The sequence below is a fragment of the Mobula birostris genome, chromosome 12 (assembly GCF_030028105.1).
Source record: "Mobula birostris isolate sMobBir1 chromosome 12, sMobBir1.hap1, whole genome shotgun sequence".
NCBI classification, from domain to species: domain Eukaryota; kingdom Metazoa; phylum Chordata; class Chondrichthyes; order Myliobatiformes; family Myliobatidae; genus Mobula; species Mobula birostris.
Window position 1 is genome coordinate 18,605,489 of NC_092381.1, and position 15,093 is coordinate 18,620,581.

General features: G+C 41.4%; 1 protein-coding gene across 3 annotated transcripts in view; it reads left to right on the plus strand.

Moving 5' to 3' along the window:
* LOC140205760 (serine/threonine-protein kinase N2-like) overlaps positions 1 to 6,158 on the plus strand; it is a 151,853-nt gene extending 145,695 nt beyond the window's left edge. For all 3 annotated transcript variants that reach the window (XM_072273376.1, XM_072273375.1, XM_072273377.1), the window contains exon 22: positions 1,936 to 6,158. In XM_072273376.1, the coding sequence (XP_072129477.1) occupies positions 1,936 to 2,139 (204 nt within the window). In that variant the 3' untranslated portion in view covers positions 2,140 to 6,158. The remainder of the gene's footprint in view (positions 1 to 1,935) is intronic.
* The last annotated feature ends 8,935 nt before the right edge of the window (positions 6,159 to 15,093 follow it).

Here is a 15,093-nt window from a genome sequence, read left to right on the forward strand (position 1 = left end):
GGAAGAAATAACTGGAAGTTGGAGAAATCAATGTTCATGCCATCAGGTTGGAGTCTACCCAGATGGAATTTGAGGTTTTGCTCCTCTAGCCTGAGAGTGGCCTCATCGTGGCAGTAGAGGAGGCCATGAACCACCATGTTGGAATGGGCATTGGAATTAAAATGGTTGGCCTTTGGGAAATCCTGGTTTTTGCAAATGGAGTGAAGGCATTCAACAAAGCAGTCATCCAGTCTATGTCAGATCTCATCAATGTAGAGGAAGCCGCATCGGGAGCACCAGATACAATAGATGCCCCCATCAATTTCATCAACTTTCCCTCCAATTTCACCCTGCCCTTAAATTCACTTGGTCCTTTTCTGACACCTCTGTCCTCTTTCCCAATCTCTCTGTCTTCATTTCGGGAGAAAAACTGTCTGCCTGTGTCTTCTACAAACCTACCAACTGCCACAGTTATTTTAACAATACCTCTGGCCACTCTGACTCCTGTAAAAGTGCCTTTCACTTTTCTTAGTTCCTTCACCTCCACCAGATCTGTTCCCAGGATGAGGCTTTCTTTGCCAGGACATCAGAGATGTCGTCCTCCTCCTCCAAAGAATGGGGTTTCCCTTCCTCCACCATTGATGCTGCCCTCACCTACATCTCTTCCATTTCCTGAACACTTGCCATCACCCCCATTTTCCCGCCGCCTTAGCAGGGATAGAGTTCCTCTTGTCCTCACCTATGAGGATGAGCTCAAGAGTTCCCGCATCCAGAGCATCATTCTCCCAACTTCTGCCATCTTCAACAAGACCCTACTATCATACACATCTTTATCTCCTCCCCCTCCATTTTTCCACAGAAGGTCCCCTTGTGTCATTTCTTTATCTATTCATCCCACCCCACTAATCTCCCTCCTGACACTTATCAATGCAAGTGGAAGGTACCCATTCACCTCCTCCCTCACCTTGGTTCAGGGGCCCCAAGGAGTCATTCCAGGTGAGGCAACACGTTACCTACGAATCTGTTGGGGTTGACGACTCTATTTGTTGCTCTCAGTGCGGACTTTTCTACACTGGTGAGACCCGACGGAGACTGGGGGACCGCTTTGTTGAGCACTTTCACTCCACCTGTAGCAAGTAGGATTTCCCCTTGGCTAACCATTTTAATTTCAAGCCATATTCCCTTTCTGACATGTTGGTCTATGACCTCTACTGTCACAATGAGGCCATACTCAGGTTAAAGTGGCAGCACCTCATATTCCATCTGGGTAGCTTCCAACCTGATGGCAAGAATGGCAATTTCTCCAACTTCCTGTAATTTCTCCTCCTCCCCTTCCCTCACCTTCAATTCCCTACTCTCGCCTCCCTCTTAACACTTTGCTTCATGCCTATCACCTCCCCCTGCTGTCCCTCCTCCTTCTCTTTCTTCCATGGTTTATTCTCCTCTCCTATCAGATTTCTTCTTCTCCTGCCCTTTACCTTTTCCAGCTCCCAGCTTCTTTCGTAATCCCCCTCCCCCACCTGGCTTCACCTATCACCTTTCAGCTTGTACTTTCCCTCCACCTGCCCCCTTCCCCCACCTTCTTATGGATTCTTCCACCTTCCTATCCAGTCCTGATGAAGTATCTTGGCCCAAAATGTCAACTGTTTATTCATTTTTATAGGTGCTGCCTGACCTGTTGAGTTCCTCCATTGTTTTGTGTGTGTGTGTGTGTGTGTGTTGCTCAGGGTTGGGGAGTTGCATTGGGGCCATCCATTGATTGGGCTCGACCATGGATGCTGTGTCCTAGTTATTGATGTGATACGCAAGCCAGTACGAGCCCCATCTGCCTGATGGAGTTGCATACATTTTATAATTCACTTGAACAGAGTAACCATTTTTCCATGTTGTATCTTTACCAAAAATGCTGTAGTGGACATTTTTATTGAACATTCCCATTAATATTTCTTCTTGCAGGCTGTTGATTGGAATGCTTTGTTAGCAAAGAAAGTAAAACCTCCATTCCAGCCCATAATCCAAGACCGGGAAGACGTCAGCAACTTCGATGAAGAATTTACCTCAGAGGCCCCAGTTCTTACACCACCCCGGGAACCAAGGATTCTGGTTGAGGAGGAGCAGGGAATGTTCAAGGACTTTGACTACATAGCAGATTGGTGTTAACTGCAGAAAGCAAACTTTCAAGGAGTAAAAACTGTGAATTCATAGCTGACAGTAGCTCAGAGAAAAGCCCTGTTTGAGACGGCAGTGTGTGCTATCTGTAGTCCTCCAGTTTCATGCAACTGAAGCTCTCTAAAAGAACAGCGAGCAGCAACTTTGGATCTCTTGCTTCTTCAACCACCAGGGAAGTTCTCCTTTCCTGAACATCAGTTTGTGCTCAGTGTGGCCAGTGCCAGAAAATTCCATTGTAGACTTGCACTGTACTGCAGAAACTCTCTTCTTACTATGATCTGTTCACTTTATAAATGGTAGTTGCCTTAAATAGGAGAGGGTGTTGTTAAAAAAAAATCATTCCTTGGGCTGGGTTGAAAACTACTTTCTCTGCCCTGTTACCACTGCAGTTTGAGGTGCTATCAGCTGATGAGACTACAGAATGATCTCACCTGGCCTAAGGCAGCTTCTGTCTTGACTGCTGATAAAACAAAAATTACTGTGTTTGACCAAACCGTGTGCATTTTAAACAAACTGATTACCTGGCACAGTACTTGGTCCCAGATTACAGAAAAGCTAATTTGATGCCTTACCTTAATATTGTAAATTTTAATTGTATTTATTATGTAGAATTGCAATATGCCTTAACCTTGAGAGAGAGCACTAAGTGCTTCCAGAGGGAATTTTTTGCAGGTACTGAAAGCCTACCAAAGCCACTTGCCAAACAGCAGCACCACCCCCATGCTCCTAGGTCTGTATGTAACTTGGTGGGCACCGGCCTATTAGTTTCATGAAGAGAAAGTTTGTTTTATTTTTAATGTTTGTAAGTCTTACTCCTTAGGTGTGAAGAACTGGCCATCGATGAGATCATGCTTCCTTTCACACTTACCTTTCCAATAACCCAGATTATTACTTATGATTTACCACGATCAAAGAATGCAAATTTTTTTTTATAGTTTGTATAACATTTAGCCAGTGGATCATTTCTTGTTATCTGCTGTACATGACAACAGTACTCTCAGCTTCTAAGTTCTTATGGAAATGTATACATGCTGTCCGTGTATGTCTGATATTGTATGCTAGTTTTATGTTCACACAGATTTTTATAGTGTTCACATTTAGTACATAGTGGACATGTAAAACCATGTTCTGAATAATAGCTGGTCAGTATGACTTCTAAGTGATGGACCATTATAAAGCATAGATAATGCAAAGACTCAACAGAGCTCTACATGCCATTGATAGCAATTTGGTTATTTTCAGTTTAAGGAAAGGCTTTCCTGCAAACAGCAGAATCTATATCAAAAACTGCACAATTTACAGACACAGTTTAAACATAAGCTACTGTTTTTCCATTCTTTATCCTGTTCTTTTTGTTACAAGAAAGTGACATTAGCAATAAACACTGCAATATTTGGAACAGCAAATGTACATTTTTAGAAAGAACAGTACATGTAAATAAGCAAGATTAATTAATGAAAGTTTTAAATAGTTTTTTTAAAAGTAAACAGCTAGAGAAGGTCTGTTTCCAAAGTGTATAGAGAGAAGAAACTTTTTTAAAAAAGAGAAAATTAAATCATTAATGATGTAGAAGGCAGGGGGAAAGTACAGAGATGAGCTCAAAAGCACAAATTTAATCTCTGTCATTTTTTAAACAAATGTTTTAGTCTGATTTCAAATTATTGAGAATATTTTACATGATATATTCATTATAAAGTGGCTGTTTAAGCACTTTGTAATAAAATGATGAAACGTGTTTTGGAATGGTACACTACTATGCATTAACATTGCCATGTGCCCAACAAAGTCTTTAGTTAAGAAACACTGAAAAGGGTTTTGCAGTCATTACATATAAATGCACAAAATTAAACATTTTAAGTAGGGCATAATTGTTTCCTTGTCCTCTTTTATGTATACCTGCAATGTAATTAATTTTTTACTTGAGCTGAGTTTTTAAAAATTATTCCATATTTCCTGCCTGACTCTGATGTGATAAATGAGAATAGCACTCAAACACAAAGTCCTAATGAAGGATCTTGGCCCGAAACATCAGCTCATTATTTCTCTCAGTAGATGATGCCTGGCCTGCTGAGTTCATAAGGTTGTAGAACACTACAGCACAAAAACAGTCCCTTCAGCTCATCTACTTCATGCCAAACTATTAATCTGTCTAATCCCATTGACCTGCATTGGGACCAGAGACCTCCATACCCCTCCCATCCATGTACCTATCCAAATTTTCTCTGCACTCTTTCAATCTTACTGACATCTTTCCTGTAGTTAGGTGATCAGAACTAGACACAATACTTCACATTAGGCCTCACCAATGTCTTATACAACTTCAACATTACATCCCAACTCCTGAACTCAGTACTTAGATTTATGAAGGCTAATGTGCCAGAACCCAAAAGTTTTTCCAGCATTTTGTGTATGATACTCTGGGAATAGTAAAATTCATTTCTAAATTTGCTTTTGGCAATGGATATTCTGTCATTGCAACTTCACATTACAAATATAGAGCTCTTGCTTTCGCTCATTCCAATCTTTTTGCACAGCTGCTGGAAGAATGTTTGATACAGAGCCTAATCCAAGCACCACAGTACATTCATTTACCTTAAAAATAGTTTCTGAATTGTTTTCTCATTGTAACATCTATACAGGCTTCTAACTGGATTAACTGCATTGAATTAAGGTAGAGGTGTTCCATGTGTCTCCAGTCCTCAATTTTCTATAGGTTACTTTGTGGGAAATACTTTTGAAGAGGCACTTCAGCACAGAAACAATTCATTTACACCTGCATATATATCTATGCATCTCTCAAATCTCTATTTCTTTTGACTTGATATGCATATTTTCTATTTCTCCCACTTACATGCTTCCCAGCATGTAATAGTAGATTCCACATTTTACTTGCAATCAGGTTATGTTTCTCCATCACTGACTTTATTGATATTTTCTGCTGTGTTAATGGCCAGTAGTTTTGAACTCGTACAAGAAGTCCCTCCTGTCAACTCTGTGAACATCCTTCATAATTTTTGAAATGCTTGACTTGTGAATATGAGAATAGAATTGGAGGAATATAGAAGGCACACTCAATGGGCCTAATGGCTTAATTCTGCTCTTATAATCTTCTGGTCTTAAAACATTTGTGGCTCTTTCCACTATTGCCTCACTGTGAAGCTGTGAATGTGCACAGGTTAGCATTGCAATTGTATTTCATGCAATGCTAACCTGTCATGATAAACTATAAAGCCCTGCTTGTCCCTTCTTACTTCACTTCTGTTCCCTGTCATCAGGTTTACCTTCCCACATCATTCCATCTAAAATTCCTCCTACCCACTTTTATTTCTTTTTTTGACAGTCATGGTCAAACCAACTGTCCACCTCCCTTGAAGATGTTGCCTTGTCCTTACGTGTTCATTACTCTATCATAGACTTCTGCCTAATAATCTTCCAATCCATTGGAAAATCTTCACATCCAGCCATTTTCCTTCCTCCAGAACTATTCATTCATGACTGCAGCCCATCTACCTCTGAAAAGACTGATAGTTGAGAGGTGTTGGATTGTGCAGTGGAAGCTGGGTGCAACATATCTGTTACTTTTACTTTATCCTGGATCTTCACAATTCATTTAGAACTACATGTGAAGGACAATGTGAACAAATTCTCTGCGTAAACTTGAATTGGGCCTGGTGGATTGGCATGAGGTCTGATCGTGAATCCTGACAGGAATTTTGAATGTGATCAGTCTAGTAGAACTCATTCAACTATACATGAGTGAGTTGAATAACATCCAAAATCAAAACAATGCAAATAGAAACTAGAGATAAACAGTACTGGAAATATCTGATATAAGGTTATCAGTTTGAACATCTTGTTTCGCCTGCCACGGATGCTGCCTGACCTGCTTTAATTTAGAATTTAGTTTATGAAAGAATCTTTTAAGCCATTCTTGCAAAGTGGAATCAGTTACCTTTTAATGATTTGAAATGTTATTTCCCATACTTTCAAAATATACATATGTCCCTCTACATTGAGTATTTTGCTTCTGTGCACAATAGTTTCTATTTCACTAATACAATATGTGAATGAAGAATTCGGGAATATGGAAGTTGAGAGAGGAGGATAAAAGGAGTGATTCGGGTAAGGCCGGTTTTTATGGGCTGTGCAGGAGTGGAAGTGTCAGCCTAACCTCAGGTGCAAATAAAAGAAGGGTAGGTTCAAGCGGAGCAGCCATTATTTGAGTGTGCCAGTGATAGTGTGAAGGCTTTGGCTTAATCTTTGACATGCATGGGCAGAGTAGTCAGGATGGAATGCTCCTACTGTCAGATCTGGGAATTCGGGATACCTGACAGTTTCCCTGATGACTATATCTGCAGGAAGTGCACCCAACTTCGGCGCCTGACTGACCAGGGCAAGGAGTTGGAGCTGGAGTTGGATGTACTCGGAATTATTGGAGAAGCTGAATATATTATAAATGAGATTTTTGAAGAGGTGGTAAGGGGATTAAGGAGTTATTGCTGGGTTCCCCTGTGGCAATAACTCCGTAATCCTCTTAATGCTCCTGGTGGTCACCCACCTACTGTCCAAAACCTGTATCCTGGGTGTGACCACCTCTTCAAAAGTGATGCTGAGGCTTGATAAGGCACTGGTGAGGCCTCACCTTGAGTATTCTGATCAGTTTTTGGCTCCTTTTCTAAGAAAAGATGTGCTGGCGTTGGGAGAATTCAGAGGAGATTCACAAGGATGATTCTGGGTAGGAAAGGGTTTTCATGAGGAACGTTTGATGGCTCTGGGTCTGTACTCACTGGAATTTAGAAGGATGAGGGGGGATCTCATGAATGTTCTAAGGCCTGGACAGAGTAGATGTGGAAAGGAAGTTTGCCATGGTGGGCAATTCTAGGACAAGAGGGCACAGCCTCAAGATAGAGGGGAGTCCATTTAAAACAGAAATGTGGAGAAATTTATTTAGCCGGAGGGTGGTGGATCGGGATTTATTACCACAAGCAGCTGTGGAAGCCAGGTTGTTGGGTGTATTTAAGACGGAAATTGGTAAATTCTTGATGGCCATAGCATCAAAGGTTATGGGTAGAAGGCTGGGGAGCGGGGCTGAAGAGGGGAAAAAAAGGATCAGCCAGCCCATGATTGAATGGCAGAGCAGACTTGATGAGCTAAACAGCCTAATTCTGTTCCGTTTGCCCACAACTTCCTGACCTTAACCATCCACGTCCAGTATATAATATCCTTCCTGATCCAGCAAAGCTTTCTTCAAACAGGACCCTATCCTGAAGACCTTCAACAGGATGAAGTGTGTGACTGTGAGGGGAATTTGTGAACTCTAATGATTGCTGGAGATACTATGAAAGATGCTAAGGAGAGTTCTTGCAGTGGTAATGTGGTTGGTATTGCAGCAATAGTTTGTCAGTAATTTGAACAGTGAATGTTCTGGGCATAAAGGCTTCATTGTCTAGGATGACACTGAGCTTCTTCAATATGCTTTAAGCTTCACTTGGTCAGGTTTGTCAACAGTATTCTGACACCTGAGTTTGTGCATTGTAAGTCACTTGCCACAAGATCTTCGATCTATGTTTAATTTTAAGTTTCTGATCAAAGATAACCAAACCTTGGCTGATTTATTATCCCTTTCAACCTTGTTTTCCTGTCTTCTCCTTTGATGCCCTTACTAAACAAGAACCTATTAACCTCCACTTTAAATATACCCAATGATTTGACCTGCACAGCCTTCTGTGGCAATGAATTCTACAGAGTCACCACCTTCTGGCTAAATAAATTCATCCTTATTTCATTTCTAGATGGATATCCCTCTATTCTGAGGATGTGCCCTCTGGTCCTAGACTCCTCCATGTTTGCTACGCATTTGTTAGATTTCAATGGCATCCCCCTTCGTTCTTCTAAATTCCAGGGAGTTCGGGCCCAGAGACATCAAATGCTCCTTATCTGTTAACCCTTTTGTTCCCAGAATCATTCTCATGAGCCTCCTCTGGATTTTTCAATGCCAGCACATTCTTCAGATAAGGGGCCCTAAACTGCTTACGATACTCCCAAGTGTGGTTTGACCAATACCTTATAAAGCCTCAGCATTATATCCTTGCTTTTATATGAAATGAATGCTAACCTAGCATTTAGCTTCCTTACTACTGACTCAATCTGCAAGATGACCTTTAGGGAATTCTGCAATAGGGCTGCTAGGTCCTTTGCACCTCTGAATTTTGAATTTACCCCATTAGAAAATAGTGTACACCTTTATTCCTTCTACCAAAGTGCATAGCCATACTTAAATATTGGACCCACTCTTCTGTTAGTATTTCTTATTTTATGATAGTATTATACTTTCATAACTGTTGCTGCAATACCAACTACAATTTAGCAATGAAGAGAGTAACAACAACGAGCCAGGTATTCAATAGGTACAGAGGAGATGTCGGCAAGTTTTTTATGCAGAGAGTGGTGAGTGCGTGGAATGGGCTGCCGGAGGCAGAAACGATAGTGTTTTTTAGGAGATTGGATGAATACATAAGCTTTGAAAAATATAGGGCTATGGGTAAGCCTAGGTAGTTCTAAGGTAAGGACGTGTTCAGCACAGCTTTGTGGGCCGAAGGGCCTGTATTGTGCTGTAGATTTTCTATTTTTCTATGAGCTAGTCTAATATTCAATAAATATTAAGAAAACCCTGTTAAACAAGACTGAAGAGAAAATAGTTCAATAATTGGGGGGGGGAGCATTTGGAAAGCATCTGTTAGCAGCAGCAGCTCTGTTGTGTCTAAGGAAAGAGTTAAATTTACCAGTTTACACCCTGTTATGTGTAGTGGTAAGCCATATTTTTGTATATTCAGTTTCCTGTGATAAGAATCAGGTTTGTGAAATTTGTATCGTGGCAGCAGTACAATGCAAGACATAAATTACTGTAAGTTACCATAAATAGTGCAGAAGGGGAATAGTGAGATAGTGTTCATGGACCATTCAGAAATCCAATGGCAGAAGGGAAGAAACTGTTCTTAAAATGTTGAGTGTGGATCTTCAGGCTCCTGTACCTCGTCCCCAATGGCAGTAATGAAAAGATGTCTTGCCTGGATTGTGAGGGTCCTTAATGAAGTGTACCATCCTCTCGAAGCATTAACTCTTGAAGACGGCCTTGATGGTGGGAAGGGTTGTGCCTGTGATGAAATAGTCCGAGTCTGCAACCCTCTGCGGCTTCTTTCAATGCTGCACGTTGAAACAGTGCTACAGCAAATATTGGATCCATATGTTATTGCATGGAATAAAAACATGCATCAAATAATTGCAATTTAAAGAATAAGGTTAGTGTTGCACACAAAATGGTGGGGAACTTAGCAGGTCAGGCAGTAACTATAGAAAAGAATAGAGTCGATGTTTCATCCCGAGCCCCTTCATCAGAGCCCAAAGCATAGGCTGTTTAGTCCTTTCCATGGATGCTACCTGAGTAAGTTCCTCCAGCACTTTGCCCTTTGCTCTGGATTTCCAGTGTCTCCAGAATCTTGTGTTTAAGGGTTAGAGTTAATTACTTCTCGGCCATAAAATGTGATAAATTCAAAACCAAGTTTAAGAAAATGGATTATAACACAAAACGCAAGTTTTGATTAATTTTGTATCTCTAGTTTTTGTTGAAAAACTAAATATGGTATGTTCAGGGTGTGGAGGAGGTGATGGCTCTGTGTGAAGTGTATTGAATGTGAGGACTGTTGCTGATTAGAACTGAGGCCTGATCAAGTAAATACCCTGTGCGAATTCAGGCTGCAGAACTGGAATGCAGTGCATGACAGGCATCAGTTGTGGCTGAGACATAGGTGGGAAGTAGTTCTGGGAAACTAGCAAAGGGAACATTCACCAAGCAGTTTGTTGGGTAGATCTGAATAACAACAGGGTCAGAGAGTGCATGGAGATGTCAGTGAAGGGGAAAGCATCTTGCAATGCAAAACAAACAAGCAAATCAGCTGAGGAGGTGAAGAAAAATTAGAGAGCAACAAAACATTTTTCAAAAACATTTAATTCTCTGGAACTGTGGAGATGGGAGAGTTCAACAGCCCCATCTGCAGGTAGATCTCGGTTTAGTCAGTCACTGTGACAAACGGAAAAACAAACTGCAGGAGGAACTTAGTGGGCCAGGAGTGAAATTGTGAGCCGATATTTTGGGCTGAGACCTTTCACTGACATTCATTTCCACCTACCGTCAGAGTTTCTCTTCAAAAGTTTGTACTTTTGCTGCAGGTTCTGCTATCTGCAGCTCGGGTCTCTCCAGTGAGACAAGAATCTCATTAGTTCTAATGAAGGGTCTAGGCTTTGAAAGGTTAACCATCTCATTCCCAAAAAAATATGCTGAGCAGATCAGTATTTCCAGTATTTGCTGTCTTTCTTTCAGCAGCTGTTTGATGTTCTGTGATAAAGATCTTCCCTTCATTGCTTAGGTTAGAACTGGAGAAAGTCGGAAGAGCTTCATTCACAGGCTTGAGATCAACTGCTGTACAACTAAATTGCCACTAATTCGGTATCTGATGGTGTATAACTGGGGAAAGATATTTTAAAACCTTAAAAATGTAGATGCTGAAAACCTGAAATAAAAGTGGAAAATGTGGAAAGAGAAATGATTAATGTTAGAAAAGATTTTGTTCTTAAATTGCAGAGAAGATGGAAGAGGCAAGTATGGGACAAATACACATCTGATAGGGTGAGGTCATTGTTAATCTAGTAGCTGGGTGGAGGTGGAGAGAAAATACACCCAAAAGAACATGTATAATATGTGAACTGCAGTTCACAGCTGTAGGAAACAGCTAGTGAGTGGATCAGAGAGAGCATAGTAGTATAGATGAATAATAGGCCAGCTCTGATGCAAACACAGAAAGAGAAATTACCTGAAATTGTTGACTTCAATATCAAGTGCTGTAAGCAGCAATGTACCCAGCTGGCCCAACTGGAACAGTGCGGGAGACTGTTGACAGATATGTAGTGTGTAATATTTCAAATATTGTAAATATATTGTTTGATTAGGCACTCTTTGTTTCAATAGGTACATTTAATGTCAGAGAAATTTCTACCATATACATCCTGAAATTCTTTTTCTTCACAAACATCCACAAAAACAGAAGAATGTCCCAAAGAATGAATGACAGTCAAAGCCATACATAATTCATTACAAATTATATGTAAATAATATATGAATGTCATACATCATTACGCCACCATGTCCTAACTGCATGCCTCACTAATGTAAAACGAAATAGACACACACCTTGCACTCCACTGTTTTTCTTTTGATTAGTTTCTGGAGTTACAATACAAAACAACTAGTAAGTTTTAAAATGAACCCGAGATGACTACCTATCTAATAAAGCACAACAAGATGTTTGAGTTTTTAAAAAAAAACAGCGCTGTATGTTTTTTTTCCTTCTGAAGGGCAAAGAGAGGTTTAAAAAAGGGCAGAAAACAGACAAAATTTACAGGTTCATAAACAATGAGTACTGTATGATAAATAAATGAGAAATAGTTGGATATGTCAGAAAGAGATCTATTTGATTGCATAACAGATAACTGGCTAATGTATACTGAACAAATTGAGCAGTATTTTGAAGCAAATGAAGTGGCCAAGAGCGCAAGAGGTAGGAAAGCAGTTTGCTTAGAAGTTTGACTGCTCCAGCTTTGCTGATATTGTGAAAGTAATGCAGAAATATTTAAAAACAAAACTATTGTTGATTTTAGGTTTCATAAGCAGAATCAAAAATCAGGGAAATCCATTTCAGATTACATTGCAGAATTTTAGAAATTGAGCATTGCCATTTCAGGAGCAGGCTTAATGATAAACTGAGAGATTGTTTAGTTTGTGGAAACTTACAAGAAAGCATTCAAAAATGAAGCACAACTGACAGTTAAGAGAGCGGTTGAAATCACTGAATCAATGGAAACTGCAGCTAAAATACAATTGCGTTGCAGTCAGGAATGAAAGTGACCATGAACAAAATTGCAACGTCTAAACAGAAACCGGCCCGGCTGAACAAATTGTGTTACTGTTGTGGCAGAGGTCACAAATATCTGGCCAATGCAGATTTAAAGGCACAACTTGCAGAAAATGCAACAAAGTAGGACGCATACAAGGAGCAGACAAAAATAAATGGGCTGTACAGGGAAGATAAAAAGTCAAGTTGCAGTTTCAAAAAGAGCATGAATCCTCATGCTGCTAATGAAAAATATGATAATGGTGGGAGTAGCACAGGATTGTGTAGTCTTGAGACTTGCATTATGAAAACTACCAAGAGGTAAGCAATGTGGCTTACACCAGAAGTAAATGGCAATTTAATTGATGTGGAATTGGACATTAGCTTGGCTGTTTCAGTCATTTCACAAAATGAGTTTCAATGGTATTTCAAAGATACTGAACTGAAACCTGCAGATATCCAACTTAGAACCTATACTGGAGAAAAGGTGAATCCTGTGGCAATGACATACGTAACAGTGAAATAGAACAAGCCCCGAGGCCAAAGGTTGCACAGTTGCTGTCCTTTTTAGGATTTATCAATTACTATAACAGGTTCCTGCCTAACCTGGCTATTGTGCCCCACCCCATTACAGATAGAGAAGAAATGACAATCGACAAAGCAGTGCAAGGTGGCTTTCCAAAAGGCAAAGGAAATTGTGTCAGGCCCTGTACCCACACGTGATGATCCATATCATCCAGTCAGAGGCGAAGCTACGATGGAGCTTAACAGCAACTCCTTTAAGCTCATCTGCAGACACAGCTTAATGTCTCCTTTGATGTCTCCCTTTTCCCTTTTCAGGGTGGATAGGGCTCTGTTGGAGACTCTGACCTGGAGTTACACTCAGACTTCAGTACCTTGCGGTGGTGCAAACCACTCCAGGGGGCTCACGAGCAGCCACTTATCAAAATCCCAAGGACACTGCCTAGAAGATGAGCTGTCTTTTGGCTTCCAAGGCATCACGGCCCTGTGGATGAGCTGGCTCTCCGCCGGTGATGCCAACACGAGTCTCTGTCTCATTGGTGGGAGAGGAGGTTGTTGCTAATTCTCGAGTCAGAGAAGTCGGTGGGGGGGGGAGACGACACAACAGACTTTATCATCACAAATCAGTGAGTTGTTTAGTTATGTCTCCCCTCTCACTGTGAAAGGGGGGACATCTCTTTTTCCTTTTATTAGGGAGTGAGAGCCTGTGGCATGTTGAATTGTCAGGTGAACTGCAGATCATGGTCTTTCTTGGGGGCTTTGCTATCACTTGCTTGGTGGGTGGAGGGTGTTGATGTTTTCTTTGTGCTTAAGTAAGAAGAGAAGGGGGAGGTTTGTTGCTTTGCAGCTGCTTGTGTGGGGGAGAGGGGAGTGGGCATCTTTGGGGTTCTAACATTTTTACTGTCACTCATTCTTTGGGGTACTCTTCTGTTTTTGTGTCTGTGAAGAACAAAAATTTCAGGGTGCCTATTGCTTGCATTTCTCTGATATTGAATGGAACTACTGTCGAGCAGGTGAGAAACTGCGAGAAAGTTCAGCAGTCTAATGAACAAGGAGGCAACTAAAAGAGAGAGAGAATACAGCGCGAGCTGAGACACGAGCTGGGAAGTCACCATGGTAACAGCTCAGAGCGGTTGAGCTGGAATTTTGGATGGATTATAAAAAGTTGATCCTTTGGTCTGACAACAGCAGAGGAGACACGACGTGAGAGAACTGGGGAAGCTACCCGAGAAACCACTGGTGGAGTTTAAGACCACCACGAGGGTGGAGGCCATGGACCGATTAATTTCGACCCGTGATTACCAGTGCGGGTAAGAGCTTGCCTATGGGGTCTGCTGGTGGTGAACCCATGGGTTAGTAGATTGTTCCCTAGAAGGGGCTCTGTCCATCTATGTCTGTGTGGGGGTCACACGAAGTGACTCTGAAGACTTCGGGAGCAAGAACAACTAAAGCTGCCAACTTGAACGTCAACTCAAACTCTCTCTCTCTCTCTCTCCATCAATTCAACTCAACGCAACACAAAGTGAACTGAACTGCTTAAACTTACCTGACACCGTAAGACTGATATCTACCTCCTGGACTATTTTTTGTATCCTTTTCGACCCGTCACGGGGTTCGTGACACCACTGAAATAATGAGGCTTGCCGTGATGCCTCGCCTTATGGTGGAGCTGCAGTCATGTCACCTGATAAGAGTGGTGAAAGTGAATACTCCACAGCCTTTACATCATGCTCCCTTACCACTGCAGAGAAAAATTATGCACAGATTGACAGAGTCCTTGAGTCTGTTTTGGGCTGTAAAACATTTCAAACCGTAGTTGTGTGGGAGAGAGTTCAGCCTATTACTTATCAAAAACCATCGCTGCCCATTTTCAATCTACAGAAGAGTGTTCCATTAACAGCAGAGGTATGCAGAGATGGCTGTTTCTTGGAAGACACAATTACAAAATCATACTCAAGTGGAATAATCACGGAAATCATGACAGGTTGTCCCATTTACCTTTGGAAAATGAAGTGCCTGAAATTGACAAAATGGACACTCATCTTGGCGTAATCTCCCTAATGCAAATCAAAAGTCTCCCTATTACGGCAGAGATGATCCAGAGAGAAAAGACCTCACACTGTCTCAGGTCTGCATGACAACACAAAATGGCTGGAATGTGCAGCAGAAATTCCAGATTTTTTTTGACCAGCGCAGGATGAACTTGCCCTTACTGGGCATTGCCTTATGTGGGGATTGAGAGTTACATAGAAACATAGAAAATAGGTGCAGGAGTAGGCCATTCGGCCCTTCGAGCCAGCACCGCCATTAATTATGATCGTGGCTGATTATCCAACTCAGAACCCTGCACCAGTCTTCCCTCCATACCCCCTGATCCCCGTAGCCACAAGGGCCATATCTAACTCCCTCTTAAATATAGCCAATGAACCGGCCTCAACTGTTTCCTGTGGCACAGAATTCCACAGATTCACCACTCTCT